Source organism: Pundamilia nyererei, unplaced genomic scaffold (assembly GCF_000239375.1).
Source record: "Pundamilia nyererei isolate P.nyererei 1_Seehausen unplaced genomic scaffold, PunNye1.0 scaffold00098, whole genome shotgun sequence".
Classification (NCBI taxonomy): Eukaryota; Metazoa; Chordata; class Actinopteri; order Cichliformes; family Cichlidae; genus Pundamilia; species Pundamilia nyererei.
In genome coordinates, this window is record NW_005187499.1 from 2226891 (window position 1) to 2246293 (window position 19403).

Here is a 19403-nt window from a genome sequence, read left to right on the forward strand (position 1 = left end):
AGATGAATGCAGCTTTCATTGAATTTTTTGTTGATGACAAGTTGCCTTTCTGTTCTTGTATGACCCATATACCTTTTAGCCTTTGAACATTAAGAAGTTGAATAACATTGGCAATTAAAGTGAAAACAGATTCATTTTAAGACTGGATTTAAGTTGCTACTTCTATTTATTCTCTTCTTAGCTCTGATTTGGTCCATAGAAGGACTTATTTGTCTCTTTATCTGCTAAGTTCCTTGAAAACTTAGAAACAATTGCTAGAAGAAGAGGTTGTGCTGCTTTTTAATGTGAAGTTTAAAGTAGTTTGTCAGAGCACTCAGTGAAACCGCTCTCAACCTTCTATACTTGGTCCCAGGGATGCTACTGGGTGTTACTCTATATTCTACCCCATGCGAGAACGGTAGCTGTCAGGAGACATGCAGTGTTGCCAGTAGTTTGATATGCTAATCCATCCTTGCTGAGGTGTCAGCTGGCCTGCTGTTCACAGTACAGAGAGGTGAGGCACACACACCAACATGCAGCTAAACAGCACAGACACCTTAAGCTACATATATCCACACACTGAGCGCTGAATGAAAACACGGAAAAGTTGTAGAGGTGTGCATGCACAGTATTGTGCATTAACATTCACAGACGGATGCGACACAACACAAACAGGAATGTTAATTTTTCAAATGTAAAATATCAGTTATGCAATGTGTCACTCACTGGCTAATCAAAAGAGAGAAAGAGTGAATGGCAGGTCAGCCACAGACAGGATAAAGGCAGTGCGGACAACAAGAGGGTGAGTAGAGGAACAACAGAAGCAATGATGTAGTCAAACATACAGCATTAATCAACTCATATTGGTGTGTTAGTGTTAGGAAAACGGGACAAATGTTGTCTTTTTCTGTTCTAACGACATATCTGAACAATTAATTTACAGTTTACTGAATAATCTAAGCATGGGATGAGTGTGAATGTTTACAACATGAAACATTTGGGTTTTTCAACTATTTAAAATGGCTTCTATAAGTATTCATATGCTTCCGCCTCTCACTGTAAAATCCAGCTGTCTTGATCAGTAAAGAAAAACAACTCACACAATTGTAGACTGATGATGTTTTGCTATAAATGGAATAACACATTCTTACTAGGATTACTTTCAAAGGAAATAATATGTCACGACTTAGCTAGTTACATTAGCAACACACACACATATATCATTACTAGCGCATCTAGTGTGTAGTATATGAATCCTGTTAAGAAACTTGCATAGATGCTAATGGATGTTATCGGCTAACTGAATTGAAAAGAATTGAGTATATCTGGGAAATCATTCTTAATGTCAGTCTTAGAATGTATAAACTGACATTGTCCATGTCTTTAATATGCAAGCTGCATAGCTAGCCTTGATTGTTAGGATGCCTGGGTCGTTGACCCAGGGTGTTTGAGTTTATGTTATTATTTATACTTTCTAGTTTTTGGTTTCTTTGAGTTCCGTCTTATGGCTTATGTCTCCCCTATCACCTGCATCCCCTTGTCTAGTTCGCGTCTATGTGTATCCTAAGTTCCTACATCCCCGTGTTCAGTCAGTGTTTGTGTCTGCCCTGTTCCCACGTCTCTGTTCCCTTTGTAGTGCCTGCATATGAGTCTGTGTCTTTGTTCAGTCTGTGTTATGTGTTTCCTGTTTTACTTTGAAAGTCCATGTCTGATGTTAATGTGTCTGGTCTTGCTTCCTCTTGTCTCGTTAGGCCTGATTTGCCCCAGCTGTGTTTCCCTCCTGTTACCCATTCCCTGATTGCTCCCTCTGTGTATTTAAGCCCAGTGTTTCTCTGTGTCGCGATCTACCGTTTTCTTAGCTGTGTGTTCTGTCATTTCTCTAGTTTAAGTTTGTTTTGAGTTTTTTTAGTTTTGTTATATTTTGAGTATTAAATTAAAGCCTTTTTTGAGTTCACGTCTGTCTCCGGAGTCTGCACCTTGGGTCCTATTCCTGCCTGCACACAGCCACACCTAACATTGATACCTCTATCATAATTATTTTATTGTATTTTTTTTTATTCAGGCGGAGACTTTAAGCCAACTCATTCAATGTTAGCTCAACTTGCTAGCTAGCTCTGATGATAAAAGCTGCGATTGATTTAGAGTTGCTGTCTAGAAATGATAACTCTCTGAAATCAATCACCAATTATGTGGGAAATTACTCTAATCGTGGCAAATAATTGTTTGCTTGTGTTAAGACAACACTGTTTATTAGCATGATTTAAAATGCACCAAATTTACTAGTGTGTTGTGCTATGATAGAGCGCAATGAAAAGATTGAATTTAAGAGGTGGGAACTCAGAGATTTTTGTCACTGACCCTTTTGCATATGTATTTCTGGGAGCTTGTTTTTTAAGGTACAAAAGATAGCGAGGAGAATATTTAAATCAAGCGCGCAAACTGACTTACCAAGGTTTGTGACGTGTGATTTACTGCTAGCTGCTCCAACATTTAACGCTGAAAAAAAGCCTGTTTTTGCTCTTGATATTGAAACGAACTGACTCTGCCCTTTTTTTTTTTTTTTTTTTTTTTAGAAAACCAGAACAGCTTTTTTAACTCACTCGTAAAACTAAACTAACCACACAGGGCTGTTTGCCGGTTGCACTTACATTTTTATTTTGTCTCGTTTAGTTAAAAGTACACACTACTTAGCACACAGCCAAGCACATGCATGCATAGGAAATATAATACCTGTATGACAAATGAAGAGATGTTTACATACGCCCACACACACCTGTAATCCATGCCCACTGGAGCAGCAGAATCCATGCCTTTTACTCGAGCTGCTGAGCAGATTAATGTGACACAGCAGCAGAGTACACAGAGTGTCTTCACGCTGCTTCATGCTGGTGTTTGCAGCTGTGTTGCGAGCAGCTATTTGGGACCGTGCATGCAGTTTCATTTGTGTTGCAGACTCGACGTGCCTCTAATGGGCATCTAAATATAGACCACCTCATGAAATATTAAAACATGTCAATCGAGAAGTCTGGTCACGAAGAAAAGCTCTTTGGGTCTGCGTGCGTGACAAAAAAGAGAAAAGAGGTCAGAATGTGCACGACTCCGTAGATGCAGGTATATGCAAATGTGCTCAGTGTTCATGCATGAGATCACGGGGGCAGGTGGGATCCAAGTGTGCGTGTGTCTGTTCACTCAGCTCTGAATAGATATTAAAATGTACAAGCAGAGACCTTCTTACAGGACCCCATTACTTTCCTGCTACTACACTAATACACCCCTATCTTTTCCTACACACACTCACTTACATCAGACGGAATGAGTGGAGCCTTTAGTGTCATGCCATATGAGTAATAATGTATTTATGAGGCCCTTTGTTTCCTTAAAGGCTCCACTAGCCATATGAAACACACCTAAAGTGGCAAAGAAAAACTGTGGAAAATGTCCCCTGGCTTTGTACACACACATTTGACTCTTGTGTGCATGAGAGTGTGTGAATTGATCTCAAACAGGCCTGGAGTACAAATTCCTTCATTTCACTATGTGTGTGTGTGTGTGTGTGTGTGTGTGTGCGCGCGTGTGCGTGTGTATTTTAAGCCTGTGTATGCATATACGTGTATACTCTCGGAAGATGAGCATATTGGACACTGAGGCCTCGACCCAGTAAACTCAGCCAGCACCCTTAGCTTGATATCACATTTTAAATTATGCAGAATCACCAGCTACTCCGCCTGCAGCCATTCTCTGTACTTTAATGTGACTTTTCACTTTGGTCGTGCTTTATTTTGCAACCCTTTTATCCAGAGTGACTCCTTTTGCCGTTAGCTGCTGGCCTTATCTGCCTCGTGCAGTGTTTATGGACCGCCGGCACTAAGATTTCTCTCTTCTTTAATAATCACAAACAAGCAACGTTTCTTGGTTTTGTCCCGTGCGCCGTTCTTGGTTTGATTCTTAGACTGCTGGCAAAAAAAGTGACACAAGCGGAGATTAAAGGAACAGCCACTGCTGACAGAGGACAGCTCAAGAACTCCTTTGAGAGTACTGAGTGCTAAAAATTTAATAAACATGGGTGCAGTCAGTTATTTTGCCAGGATAAAGGGAACGTAATCTAGTATATCTGCTGATACATGCATGCAACGCTGCAGCTACAACGGGACACCATTTTTTTTAAATACCTTATTGGCTAAAAAAAGTTTAATTTCTGTAATTAAAGCCATTTATTAGGAACATTATTTCTATCATCACCAAAGTGAATTAATCAAGGTTGCATCAAAAATGAAACAGCACTTTAATAAGAGAGATGGGAGGGTTTTGGCTGTTGTACAAGCAGCTCCCGCCCTCCTCTTCCCAAATTATTCCCTTAACATTCTCATTTGATGCTTTCTAGATGCTTTTGTGATTATGGTTCATGCCTCCGTGCCGCGTGAGTCTGTGTTATGTGTCACAGTCTACGCATGTTTGCATGTTTACACTGGAAATGAAATGGTCCATGTGCAAATCACAAGACTGCAAACGCTTTAGAAGCCCTAATGAGGCTGCATGTAAAATTAGCAGTGAAGCATTTAATGTCATTATGCTTTGGCTGTAAGATAGCGTAAACCTGCTGTTAACCTATTTAACTCTGCTCTAACGCAGTCGTCAGCTAGTTAACCCTGCCTCTCTTTCTGACTCGCTATGCCATTCCCTATTCCCCATCCATGTAGATGCATTTTAAATGTTGTTCCAGACACCTAAACATGTCTTGGCCAATAAGGATTATGACTTTTTGCGTCACTTGCTCCATTTTTGTATTATTTGAAATGCTGGTCTAAAACTTTTATGTTCACAAATTGGCTGCTGTCATAAAAAATAAAGTGTTATGATGTGGAACGACGTGTTAAGACTGGTAATGTGTAAAACTGATTTAATTATCACTGCGATGCTACTTTGTGTTTGTAGAGCCTTAATAAAAAATACAACAAAGTAAAAGGTCTTAAATTAGTTTTTTATTATTTCTAATCATGATGGATAAACTCTTGAGAGATTGAATCAACCCTTTAAATGTAAATCTAGAACCTGTTATGTATGCTTTTGTGTCAGTTCAAAGGCTGTTAAGACTAGACTATTATCTTATGAGGTTAAAGGTCATTTAGCGCATTTACTATTTATAAAAGTGTCCAAATACCTGTATAAGCTCGCCTTGTAACAGCTGAGGGGAAGAAGCACTAGTCAATCACAAGATTATATTTTGTAGTTCAGTATTTGGGGTTGTTCTGTAGTGTCTGGGTCCAGAGTGTTGGCAGTGGATCCTTTGCACATTGTCATGAGATGATGTTTTAGTGTTGTTGATGATAACTGGATCTAGTCAAACCACTATTATTTTTTTTCTCCCTGAAGACTGAAAGCAACTTCCATTCTCTTACCAGTTAGTTCACACAGCCAGCGGAGGGTTAGCTAAGCCTGACGTTTAAGCAATTTTTTATTATCTTACCTTCAGTTAGCTTGGAGCTGCTGGTTTTCTGACCCTGTAAAAGTCAGCATTCAGTAAACTGGCATCACAAAGCAGCATTTATGAAGTAGTTGGGCTTTGAAAATTCACTCCCCATGGTGCTTAGTGAAGGTAATTCATTTCAATATCCAAAATGTTGCAGAATTAAACTGTCTTGGTATCTTTAAAAAATCAACCAGGACCTGTGGAAAAGTGCTGGTCTTAAAGAGGGGAAAAAAAACCCTAAAACCAGCACTCTGTTGTTAATTACACAGGCGCTGATAGACTAATAGAGGTGAGCAATGTCTTGCAAACTTGAATCGTTCTGCTTGTGCTGAAAAGTTTAGCTAAACTTTTCAAGCCAATGCCAGCAATAAAATCACAGTCATCCTTCTATTCGATCAAATCACATTATGAAACTATTCAGAGAGAATGAGGGAGGTGCTTGTGCAGTACCTTCCTGACTTTGTTGTTGGCAGTTAGGCAGATAGCTTGGCTCGTGCTAATTTCTAATGAAGGTGTTGTGTCCTTGCCATAAATGACTATTACTACGGCACTGCTGTGCCTTCTTTTGCCTACTCCCTAATTTCCATAAAGGGGCTGCAGCAGATGGGATCTTATATTTGATTATTTTTTAACGCCAGGCTCCATTCCTGATGCAATGCTCCCATTTTTCCAGACATGCGACTGACATGAGGAGTATTCTAGCTCGTGAGTCCCTGTAGGCTGGGTTCGTGTTTCCTCTAATTATCAAAATGGGGACCTTTCTTGTTTTCTCTGGGGCAACCATATTTTGTCCTTCAAGTTTTCCCACTTCTTTGTACATCCCCCTTACACCCATTCCGGCAGTTTCGTCAGTCCCTTTCCAGGAATGCGCTTACATTTGTGAGTCCTTGATGGTATGATTATTATTCTTATGTTGAGATGATGATTGCCTTTTGAAAGGCAAACCTGTTGACCACCACCACACTGGTTATCTCTGCAAAAGGTAGCATCAGTAAAAATACCCTGCTGAAAATCTGCCACACCCACCGTCGAATGTTGAAACAGTCCTTACACATGAATGCTCCCTTAATGCCGCCTTAACCCACTCCACCCACTAGCTTCATATTCAACTAGTAGTTAAGAGAGCTACCAGTCTTTTTTTTTTTAAATAAAAAAAGAACTTTTCACTAACTACACTTCATTTTTTATTTATGAAGCCACAAGTTTTACTTTTTCACAGCAAATGAAAATGGATTATTTCAGTGCATCCTTGAGTGAGTTTGTGAAAGTTTCATTGTTGGCCTCATTCTAACACTTTTGTGTCGCTCTCCCTGCTGAATTATACAGGCAGATGGAATGGAGAGAGAGAGGGAGAGACACTCAGGTAGTCGAGAGCAATAAAGGAACTGATAGAGGCAGGAAAAGAGTGTGTTTTAAATGGAGGTCAGGAATAGAGTGAGATTTAAGGGTCATGGAGCATGACTGGAAGAGAGTGGAGAGAGGCCAGAATAACATAGTGGGTAAAAAGCAAGTGGATGCCTTAAAACAGGACGATAAGTAAATCTGTTTCATCCCATTTCAGCCTTCAGTGTGCTTCTTCCTTTCTCTATTCTTCATTTCAAGGTCTGTTACAGACCAACACAGTCCTGCTTGTTGTATTCACGTTTAGTCTTTCTCCCATAAAAAAGAAATACATTGTATAACACGTGGGATGTAAAGTAGGTTACAGAATGCCTTCAAGGCCACGGACAGACGAAGTCTTTACACAAAGACTGACTGTTGTAGAAAGTAAGAGTCATTTGAAAACAGTTACATAAAAGCAGCTTGACAGAAATAAAGTCTGTTTGTAAGGTGGCTTTTGACACTGGTCAACAAATTTCTTGTAAATCATTTTAGCTTTCTTCAGACTGCTAACCCAGATTCTTCTTTTTTAAAGATCATTTTAATGAATTTAATGAACAGGATTTTTCTCCTTAAAAAATTTGCACATTGTGCAGGCTCAGTAACCACGTCCTTGGCCAGTGCTCATCACCCTTATTAATTCGACTCTTTTTCATTTTTCCCATCAGGACAAGGACTCCTGTCCCAAAGCGCTTTACAGCTTAACAATCAAGATGCCTATGCAGCAGCTGGTTACCATAGTAATCAAGGGCTGACACTTGGAGAATCAGTCCCAGGCCGCAGTGGGCAAATCGGAGGAGCAGTCCACAGCTACAACCAGGTGCTTGTTCCTCTGATTTACCTTCTCCAAATGCCCTTTCTCCGGCCCTCTGTCTTCTTCGTGTCTCCTGTCCCGTGTCCTCCTAACCTGTGCGCTCTTCTTCACCCTCCTTTCTTGTCCTCTTACATCTTCATTCACATCTGTCTCCCCCTTCCTTTCTCCCTCTCTGTGTGACCCCTTCTTCCCCTCATCTGTCTTATGTTTCTTCCCTCCACCCATCTTCAGGTGACATCCAGCCGTGCAGCTGCCCAGTTAGCAGGCACAGACTCTCCTTCACAGTCCCAGAGAGACTCATTTGCCCAGCAGGCCTTTGGCAGCGCTTTCCACATGTCCACAGAGGGCGGACCTGCACCTGCTGGACCATCCATGTATTACTCGTGTGCCACTTTGCCTGCACAGGTACATATCCCTAAAGGTATTACTATGATGCTTCAGTTGTTGTGTGACTGATGCGTTCTCCACTGCTCCTGTACACACTGCAACCAAAGTGTATTGAAGGGTTTCATGTAGCGATTGGATAATTTCTAATGCACTAATACTGAAGTCAAATTCAAGCTGCTTCCATTGATCTCAAAAGATACAAGCTGTAGTATTTTCACACGTTTTCAACACAGAGTCAGCAAGCATTGTTCGGGTAATCGTTGTGGCAAAGGCCACCAAATCTCTGCCAAATTACCTGTCTATTTCACACATCCCGCTGACAAACCCACAAAAGAGAGACAGAAAAAGCTTTTGTTAACAAATGTTAAAATCTCAGAACCACTGAACAAATTCAACATTCGACCTTATGTTGCTCAACATGTTTGTGGAGAAAAACCTGTGAAGCAGAATGTGTCTTACATATTCACTGGATGGTGTCAGTGTCTGTTGCAAAGGTATCCAAACTGAGCCCGCTCTTTCTTTTATATACATTATCGTTATTCTTGCAGGAACTGTTACTACAAAGTCCCGTTTAGTTGACTTTATTTCTGTAATTTTGGTAACTATAAAGTCATTACGTTAAACGTGACACGTGAGAACGTAACATTGCATTCGCAGTTACATGATCACTGCATGTGTGACGATGTTCATGCAAAGCTTTGTTCAGATTCCCATTACGGAAGAGAATGTGTGCATAAAGACATTAATACATACATATGCTATCATCATTATAGTTAGAGGTTATCAATATCGTTTCATTGCTTTGGAAACAGTCAAATAACAATTGAATTAACTTTAGGATTTATTACCCATGATTCTGATTTTTTTATTCATGTAACAGTGATTATTAGAAAGTGTGCAGCCTTCTGGTTGTTGGCTGCCACAGGGAAAAACCAAAAAACATCAAACTTGCACTAACACGTGCTGTAACAGGTGGCGATTTACACTACTGTTCACTCATTAGTTCATTTTTCATAATTCTTTATTGTAGCTCCGTTGAACATTTAAACTGATTTACCTTCACTTTTCCGGTGTATCACAACTTGACCACGCTCGTCCAAATTAACAGTGTTTTAAATTGTCCCTTTAGCTCTGTGCCTGAAAGGCATTGGAAATATTTGTTCAACCAATTCAATTCTGAGGGAACTTCATTTGGCGGCCCGTTGCTCACGGCTGCATTTCAAGTTCATTTGGTTGTAAAAGTTTACAGTCGTGACTTCATGTTTGGTCTGATAACCCAGAGCTCTTCATCAGGATGTTATCACGGATTAGAGTTTCTGCTCTCTGGTTTTCCAGCTCCGGGGGGGGAGTTGTTCATCTCTATGGAAGTAATGATAGGAATAAGAAGAGAGGATGAATATTTAATGTGAGTGACATTCCCAATTAATGAATTACAAATCTTGCATTGCAGCGCGTAAGCTCCCCTCTGCAGGCGGTGGGATCTCCTACCAAGCTGCAGCGGCTGGGATCAGCCTCTGCTGACATGCCCAGCTACGCCACGCTACAGAGAGTGTCCTCACCCAAGCAATCACCCAGCCGACTCGCCAAATCCTACAGGTTGGTCTGACTCTATACACAAATTATACATCGATTTGAAGAATATATCTTTACTAACCGAAGGCTTCTGACCAAATCCTCGAAGTGCTCACATGTGGCACCGTTGCTAATACGGCTGCATTGGCTCCCCATTGAATTCAGAGTCCATTTTAAGATTCTGGTTCTGACATTCAGAGCTCTTCATGGACAAGCACCAGCCTGCATCACTGAACTTCTATAGCCCTATGTCCCTAGCAGGTCCCTGAGGTCACGTGATCAGGGCCTACCTGTTATACAGCATACAAGGCTGAGAACTAAGGAAGACGGAGCTTTTGCCACTGTGGCCCCCAGACTGTGGAACTCTCTCCCACTGAGCTAAAGATCTGTGGACTCAGTAGTCTATTTTATAAACAACTAAAAACACATCACTTTTTGTCTGTTTTTGTTTTATACCTTGTTATCTCTGTGTGAAGCACTTTGTGACCTTTTGTCCAGAAAGGTGCTATGTATACAAAATTTTAAGTGGTAAATGGCCTGGATTTGTATGACGCTTTACTTAGTCCCTAAGGACCCCAAAGCGCATCCACCTATTCACACACTGGTGATGGCAAGCCACATTGTAGCCACGGGTCCCCTGGGGCGCACTGACAGAGGCGAGGCTGCCAGACACTGGCGCCACCGGGCCCTCTGACCACCAGAGGGGCTCGAACTGGCAACCTTCTGATTACAAGACAAACTGCCAACTCTTGAGCAACGATCGCCCCGTGGCTTACTTTACTTACTAACTTACCAGTTTATGCTGTGGGGGCGTCTTGGGGACCTACCTGAGAAGTAAAATCCCAAAGTGGAGGGGCACAGAGAAACTCAATAGGCATGGCCTATCCCATGGTCACAAAATAGGCCCTGTACACTTTAAGTGTTATACAGTATTTGTTACTTATTTTGTTACAGTAAGTCGTCCAGGTTTTGTAGCTACCTCCACCATGTTTGACTGTTGGTATGATGCTGTTTTTACGAAATGCTGTGTTAGTTTTACAGCCGATGTAACAGGACTCAAAAACATTTTGTCTTGTTAGTCAACAGAATATTTTCCCAAAAGTCTTGAAACTCATCACAAAGTTTTTTGGCAAATGTGGAATGAGCCTTTGTGTTCTTGCTCCTTGGAACTCTCCCATGGATGCCATTTCTGTTGAATCATGAACCTTAACTGAGGCCTGTGGTTCTATAGATGTTGTTCCGGGCCTGGGGTGACCTCCTGGATGAGTCATCAATATGCTCTTGGAGTAATTTTGGTAGACCTGGGAAGGTTCACCAATGTTTCAAGTGTTCTTCATTTGTAGGTAATGGCTCTCACTGTGGTTTGCTGAAGAATTTTGTAACTCTTTACAAGGTGACAGATGTCAATTAACTTTGTTTTTCAGCTGCTTCTTTAAGATTGTGGGATGATGTGTTGCTTTTTGAGATCTTTTAGCCTACTTCACTTTCTTTTTTAGTCATTTCTTGATTTAACAGGTCCAGCAGTTATCAGACCTGAGTGTGGCCAGTGAAGCTGAACTCAGATTTCCAGAAAATGTTTTAATTTAACAAGGAGGGACAGTCAGTTTTCCACACAGGGTCATTTAGAACTGGATAGTTTTTTTTTTTACCCCTGAATAGGTTAAATCAATTAAAAAAACAGTTTTTTGTATTTACTCGAGTTATTTCTGTCTAATATTAAAAATTGTGTTATGACCTGAAACAAGTAAATGTGATAAATATGCAAAAAATCTAAGAAATCATGGGGCAGATACTTTTTCACTGCACCATGCATCATCAGAGGTAATGTACCGGCACCAAGATGAACATTAACAGATTCCCATATCCTGCCACAGCAACTGACAAAAGCTACAACAGAGGTACAAATGGGTACAAACATGCTCACTGCTGTTAATTTACCAAATTGTAAATGATCTTACTGTAGATGATCACAGCAGGTTATGGCATTTCCTCTGTACAGCTTGGACTGAGAATGGTGACACACAGATGACAGAATACTCTGTGTACTGTTGGTAGGCTTTATTAATTCCTTGTCACGAAAGGTGTTTGACCGAGCCAAGCACGCAGCAGGGGCTCTCTCTGCTGTACAGTTCTGCCTTTATGCAAGGGACATTTAGAATATGTGAATTTGCATGTCTGTGCTCTGACTTGCACTGGAAAATCGAGTTCTAGGTGGCCTGCTGCAATGGGGAAAGGGCTGAATTAGCAGTGGAGTAAATTCATAAACAGTTCAGCTCATTTCAAGTTTGTTGGGGGGTTTTTTTATATGGTGCCAAATCACAACAACATTTGGGTTTTATACTCAGTGTTGGGAAGGTTACTTTTTAAATGTATCCCACTACAGATTATAGATTACATGCCCCAAAATGTATTTGTAATGTATTCCGTTACGTTACTCAATGAGAGTAATTGAGTAATACTGTTACTCAATGAGAGTAACGTATTCTGAATACTTTGGATTACTTAATATATTATCATGCTTTTTACAACTACATGAATGTACTATTGCTGTGTGATTTATTACCATTACTGAAGAATACTCGCCATACCAACTAGAGTTTTAAATCTTAAAATGAGTAACAGTAGGGTGGACATTAGGTACGGCTGCACTTTTTGTTGCGATCTTGCATAGAAAATTATTCCAATTAAAACACTAACACTCAGCCTTGATATTAAATAATTTTTTTGAATAATAATTTTTAAAAATATTTCTTCAAGTACGGGTGACATGGGTCGTGAGATTGAGACACAGACATTAGAGCCTCTTAATGCGTGTTTTGTTTGGGTTTCCACCAGCGTGGAGTTACCAAAAATAAAGAAGGCATAGCCTAACATATGAAATAAGAAAAGACCGCCGTGTAATCCATTTATTTCAACACAGTAACTGTATTCTGAATATCACCTTTTTAAACGGTAACTGTAATGGAATACAGTTACTCATATTTTGTATTTTAAATACGTAAAGGCGGTACATGTATTCCATTACTACCAACACTGTTAATACTGTAAGGTAAAATTGCTATGGAGAAAACCCCAACAGACAATCCCCTATGAGCAAACACTTTGAGCAATGGAAGGAAAAACTCCATTTGAACAGCCAAAAGAAGAGAGCACCAGAGACAGGACAGAACATACACTATTGGAGAAAGAAGACAAAATGTAATGACATGCAGCAGTAGTATATAAACACCCGGGGAACGAAAAAAGGTGAGCGAGAGAATGCTCAGTGTGTCACAGGGAATCACGTAGCAGCATAATTAATGGATGCTTCGGGGTCACCTGATCCGGGCCTGACTATAACCTTATCAAAATGGGAAGTTTTGAGTTTAACCTTAAAAGTAGAGAGCATGTCTGTGGCTGTTGGTGAGGAAAAATTGTTGCAGATAACCAGTTTTCACTGACTGCTATTAAAAAAAACAGTGAGGAGATGGAAAATTATTTAAATCACTGCAGTGCATTGTGGGAAGGTGCCAGAAAATGATGCACCACAGCTAAGGCTTCCAGAGGCGTGCAAGAGCTCTTAATCGTTAGTTATCCGTATGACATTGACTAAACAACGACTTCACATTTCAGGTTTAAAGAACACACGAGACCTCTCCTCTGTTTCACATCTGAATTGTTTTTAAGTCGTGTTAGTTTGGCAACAAGAAAAAGTTTAATATCAGACTTTTTTTTTTTTATCCAGGAATGTCACGATTTGCATAGAATGTTTTCTATAATGGAAACAAATAAAGGTGCTACATCATCCTGTCTTTAACGTTCGACGGATCGATTGAAGGGTTCAGCACTCCACGCATGATCAGGAAATCTTTACTGAAAAGTAAAGATTTAAAAGTAAAACTCCCCTAATGAAGTAGCAGACTGTTGGTGGGCCAGTCTTTACAAGCTCATGCTGTGGAGCCAAATGTTGTTCAAACCCACAGAATTTTATTTTAAATTCAAGTAGAGATGCTTTCCAAAAAATATGATACATTTGGGGGAAATGTATACAGCAAATCCCTTATTAGAATGGTATATTATATGCCAATAACCATGGATTAGCAATATGATATGTGTGATGTAAATGTAGGTTAAAATAACAGTAGAAAATACTGATGATTAAAAAAGCTAAAATTAAATTTCACCTCCATTTGAAGGTAAATAAAATGTGATTAAAGGGAACAGAGTATTCATTTACTCATTGATTTTCCAATAATTGATACAAGTATCCACTAATATAATTAAGTGAATACTATTTAATACACAAGGGACTCATACTGCTTGTTTAATATTCAGAAAAGATTAGTCTTGGCAGCTACTGAACAAATAAACATGACTTTAAGGATTAAAGCAGAGGTGTGAAATAAAGCGCAGTTTGATGTGGGTAAAACCATGAAGAAAAACCTCCCTTTAAATGCTTTTACCTTTAAACCCAATTGCCTACTTTTTCCTTTAAAGAACTTGAGAAGAAAAAAAAGATCATCGACAGCCTGACTTTCAACTGCTGTGTAGTTTAGGCTAACACTGACGTCACCACACCAGGAATAGCAGTAAAAAAGGTTAATAACGTGTCCTTATCTAGTTTCAGACTAGATCAGGACACATTTTTGAAAAACTGTCCAGTGAGCTGTATTTGACCCTTTTCAGTCCATTTCCAAAGACATGCTCGTTAGTTTAACTGGTGATTCTAAATTGGTGTGAGTGTGAGTGGGTGCCTGTCTGTCTGTGTCAGCCCTCAGATGGCGACCGGCCTAGTGTGCACCACACCTCTCACCTAAGATGGTAGAGAAACAATTAAGGAAATACATGGATGATGGATCTCTGTAGCTGTAGTTTTACAGACACTTTGATTGCCAGATTTTATTCTTCTTTTTCTGTTTTTTGTTGACTACTGTTTGGTGAAGTTTCACTATTTAGGTGAGGTCTGAAAAAGGCCTGAATGCTTCTGTTTGGCGCAACACTAGATGGGTACACAAAACTCTGTGTGAGATTAGAACTCGGATATGCATGTCTGCTGCACCGTTATCGATGCATCTGTGTTTTACACTGTGCTATTCATCTTTGTCTCTTAATCTAGGTTGATGTTTGCTCTCTTTCACTTCTATTATGTTTACGAATGTAATTTCATTCTAGACAAAACACAATATGTTCACGCAAAAAGTCCAACAGTTTCCGTGTCTCCTCCTCTCTCAGCACCTCATCCCCCATCAACATGGTAGCATCAGGTGCTGGCGGCTCGTCCTCACCGCTCCCCATGGTAGCCTCTCCAGGGGGAAATCACTCCTCGTCACCCATACACCAGCTTAGCTCTGCGGTGGGGAGCTATGCCACCCTGTCGCCCACCAAGCGCATGCTGCATCACATCGGAGCAGATACCTACAAGATTTCCCACGAGCTGTACGCTAACGCAACCCTGCAAAGGCCTGGTAGCCTGGCAGGTAGAGGTCAAGACACCTTTATGATTACTTTTCTATGTGTGTTTCTGTCAAATGCCATTGAGTCTTGTCAAGTCATTCATTTTCTACTTTTTTCCTGAACATGTAAAAACATTTTCTACATTTGTGGCCTTTTCCCCCTGTAGCTTTGTAAACAAATGTTAACAAATGACTAAAGTTTGTCAAGATTTTATTTCAAATGTATTAGATGTTCTTTGTAATAAATAAGATAAGACCCTCAAATTCAAAATAAAGTTTGCTTTATTTGTTTTTTTAAACATTTCCCCAGCATACAGTATCCCTAATTTATTGTGTATTCTTTTGCTTTCAGGGTAAATGGCTATTTTTTTATTTATGACTAGAGCAGAAGCAGTCCAGTACATGAAAGCATATCTATTAATGCATTTCATCATTTATTTTCATTTGTAGTCGAATTTGTCATTCAGTGTTATCCCACGAGAATATTTTTATAAATCTACACATGCATCCATCTGTCACTATGTCTAACTTCCACCGCCTTGCGTTCTCCAGGGTCCAGAGGTTCCTACAGTAGCCAGCACAGTCACCTGGGCTCCGAACTGCGACCCCTGCAGTCCCCTGAACACCACATCGACCCCATCTATGAAGACAGAGTCTACACCAAACCTAACATTAGAGGACAAGGTGAGATCTGGAGAAGGGAAATACGACGGTTCAGTGTTTGGAGTGTGCCTGTAGAAGATGGGGGAGATGCTTCAGAGTTTTCATGTGACGCATCTACCCCAATTTTGATGAGCAAGCCACTAGACAGGGATAAGAGATGCCTGGCAGGAGTGCAAACACTGACTGGACGAAACCCTTATGTGGACAATCAGTTCAAAAGAAAACCAACATAGTGGTTCACTTACTGTGTTATAAAATAGGTCCAACTAAAGAGGGCCTCACCTCTCAAAAGGTGACACTACCAGAATACATTGCATTGGTTAGATAGATAGTGAATGGGAAGTGTGTGTTACAAACATGTACAGTAGCAGTCAGGTAAAGAATATGGAAGAGATGAATTGTGGGAAATGTAGGATCTAGCATTTAGTGCAAGATTGACCCAGAATAGAAGAATAACACTCTGCTTGTGATGCTTTGATTTCAGCTGTGCGTCTCTTCCAAGTGTTCTAACTTGGAGTAATTGTAGTGCTGAATAACTGCAGCACCCACTGTGAGCTGAGACTTCGTTTCTTTTAGCCTGTAGTAACAACCGGCAATTAGTAAATGACTTATTTGAACCTGCAGTAACACTTGGGCTTGATTATACCGTGGCTGCGAAGACGGCCACCAAAACGTCTTCAAACAAGTCCATGACCATAAATAACTGCAGTGTGTAAATCACCCAGGGAATCATCTAGATTTAAAAATCAGTGAGTAACTATGAGAGAAAATATCTTTTATAAAGGAACAGGTCTGTAAAATCCTCACAAAGAGAGCAGGAAAAAGGCACAGCCTGGTGCCTCTCAGAAGGCAGGTGTTTTGTAATGGTGTGCTGTTATATTAAAGGCTGATGTACATAAGAGATTTCCTGGTTCCATCTGATTGTGCAGCGCTTTTTTCCCAGATCAGGTAGGCAAATCCAATTGGGGTCTCAATGGCAATTTGTCTCTCAGTCACAGTCTGTTAACTAATTAGTTTCAAGGCTGAAAATTAATCTCAATTAATCCCATGGGCGTTAGCTTGGGTGCTTTGAAATCAAAGCAAATCAACCATGTCCTAAAATGTTGTTGATACTGTGCTGCCAGTTCGGTCGTCTCAACTGTGAACGTTTCCATAAAGAGATGTGCACAGCAAAAAGAGGAAAAATTACTGTCAGTTTCCTTCCAAAATATAGTTTCACTCTGCTAATTAAAAGATCCGAGGTCACTTCTGTCACGCTGGCTCCCCGTACACACGCATAAACTGCTTTGATGCATCGAAATAGCTCGGTCATCATCTCCAGCTGCGCGCGTATGAATGAGAGTCCCGACAGCAGCCAAACGCCACACTGTTTTTCAGATACCTGTTTTTTTTTCTTCTGTTGAAGCCTGACTATGTTTCAAGGTCAATTCAAAGAGCATCAATATGATGAGCAGACTTGGAAATTTCACATCACAGGTGAATTTCCTCAGGGCTTGACAAGGTCCCTGTAGTTATCAAGTTGCGCACACACACACACAAAGAAATGACCCAGCACACCTCCCTCAGGGCAGGCTCAAGACTGTCATGCCCAAATGGTTCCCAAACTGCTGTTTAACGAGAAGATAATTCATGTGTGTGTGTAAAACATGGCAAATGGCCTTCGCTGGTCTGCGTTAAAGTGTTTTGATGTTTTTGCACAAAGTGTGCAACAGCCCTGAGGCTACAGACCCTCGCTATGGAGAATTTATTAGAGCTAGTCTGACAAACTGCAAATGTATTCAATAGTATGAACAGCCAAACTGTCTTTCTTGCCACTCTGCCTTCCATACAATAAATATGATGCTACAGCAAGCATCAAATTAGCTTCAAATTAGCTCAAAGCTGTTCTTGACGCATTGGAAAACAGCTAGCTTGGATCTCCCCAAAGCTAACAAACTCCTATACCAGCACTTCTAAAGCTAAAAATTGTAAAACTAACGTATTTTTTAAACAAAAGACAAAGAAAGCTAAGAATCTAATATGTGTGCATTTATATAGTTTTCTTGCTGCTGTGCAACTAATCATTTTCAACAAGTAGATTACCCTTATGAATACAGGCTTTCTTAAACATTAGGAGCTAATTTCAGTACCGTGTCCATAGTAAATTTTGAGTGGCTAAATCTTAACAAAGAAGTGTAAAATATTGAGTTTCCAACAGGATGCAACCACCCTTTTCCTTCTAAGCCACACAGACTTTGTAGATCTCTAAAAGGGGGCCGTTTATCACCTGGTGGCCAATATTGCTGTGGTTGGTGGGTGAGTGCACTGCAGGACATGGTGACAGAATAGTGATCTAATGACTGGTGCAATCTGGCTATGCTTTAAAGTGAAGGAGGGAGGTCTGGTGCATGCATGTTTCATGTGTGTTTCCGATTTTCTTATCTGCTTCATTATTTCTGTTTGTTTTCTTTATTTTTTTAATGACTTTTGCTTTTTTTATTCTTTTCTTTCCACTTATTTTTCTGTGTCACTTTCTTCCATTGGTGCTGGTCTTGTGTGCGTATGTGTGTTTGTACATCCTTGTGTTGGTGCTCATGTTTGGTTGCGATCCCCTGCTCCTTGCCCTCCTCGTCTACATCAAATCCCAGTGGTGAACCAGTTGTACCAAGAGGTCCTCAATTATCTGCTCTGTCCCTACGCTCCTCTTTCCACTTTAGCCCCACCCTCCCCCGGTGTCGACCCAATCCCCTTACAGCGAACGGGAAGCCAGAGCGCCACCGCCACCTTCCAGAGAGGCAGCTTTGCCACGGGAGGCGGGGCGGCCGACTACGCCAATCCGTACCGCACTCTGCAGTTCTGTCCGTCGACCGAGTCGCCTTACAGCAAGTCAGGCCCCGCCCTCCCCCCTGAGGCGGCGCTGGGCCGATCCCCATCAGTGGACAGCATCCAGAAGGACCCAAGGTGAGAAAAGACGGCCATTTTCACTTCGAATCAGCTCTGGCTTATTAATGAGACCCTTCGTTCTGCTCCCTTTCCACTTTTCACTAAACTTACTGAGGGCCAGATTCACCAAGTGAAACATGAATTATTAAAGGAAATATCAATAGTATCATTAACCTGAGCAACATTGAGCTTTTTTTAATGAAGAAAAGAGTTTGATTGAAAACCGCAAACGTGGTGTCAGAGCTGGAAGTGCGACATGGCGACACCCACAGTTTGCAGCACATAATTGACTGTCAGGATTTGACAGTGGAGTGCAGAAAAAGACTGGCTGAATCTGGGCTTTAGTATGAGGCACACATCACGCCGCATCTTTCACTGTCCTCTCTAGTTTGCCTGGTGTTGGGGCGTGTTCACACTGTTGTACCAATGCCTGTGCACACCTCTAGGTCCAATTTAAGAGTTTGCTGCTGCTGTTAGGAGTGGAGTGGCTCTCTGTCAGTGGCAATCAGTCACGTTCTGTGCAGCAGGTAGACAAAGTTAATGCGGAAAGTCTGCATGAAGTCGTCTTCTAGACCAGGAGATATCTCTGTATGAGTGTGGATGTCTGAGAGAGAGAGAGTGACACATTAAAAAAAAGAGTTAGAGAGACATAAAGAGACAGTGTAATAGCTGTTTTTATCACTCTTTTGTCCTAGTTAAAATGAAGTTTGAAATACTATTCCAATACTGTCTTGGATTTCTCTTTTATTTTTTAGCCTCTTCTTTGTAATGGCTGCACAGACTAGCT

The 19403-nt window shown here is 40.8% G+C and overlaps 1 protein-coding gene across 10 annotated transcripts in view; it reads left to right on the forward strand.

Annotated features, from left to right (window-relative positions):
• The window catches only part of ctnnd2b (catenin (cadherin-associated protein), delta 2b), a 231489-nt gene that overhangs the window by 124853 nt on the left and 87233 nt on the right, over positions 1–19403 (forward strand). For 8 of the 10 annotated variants that reach the window (XM_005740267.1, XM_005740268.1, XM_013912714.1 and 5 more), the window contains 6 exons: positions 7495–7646; positions 7872–8045; positions 9478–9623; positions 14811–15061; positions 15584–15715; positions 18391–18634. In XM_005740267.1, coding sequence (XP_005740324.1) covers positions 7495–7646; positions 7872–8045; positions 9478–9623; positions 14811–15061; positions 15584–15715; positions 18391–18634 — 1099 coding nt within the window. The remainder of the gene's footprint in view (positions 1–7494; positions 7647–7871; positions 8046–9477; positions 9624–14810; positions 15062–15583; positions 15716–18390; positions 18635–19403) is intronic. The other 2 variants (XM_013912715.1, XM_013912719.1) reach the window with 1 other exon arrangement.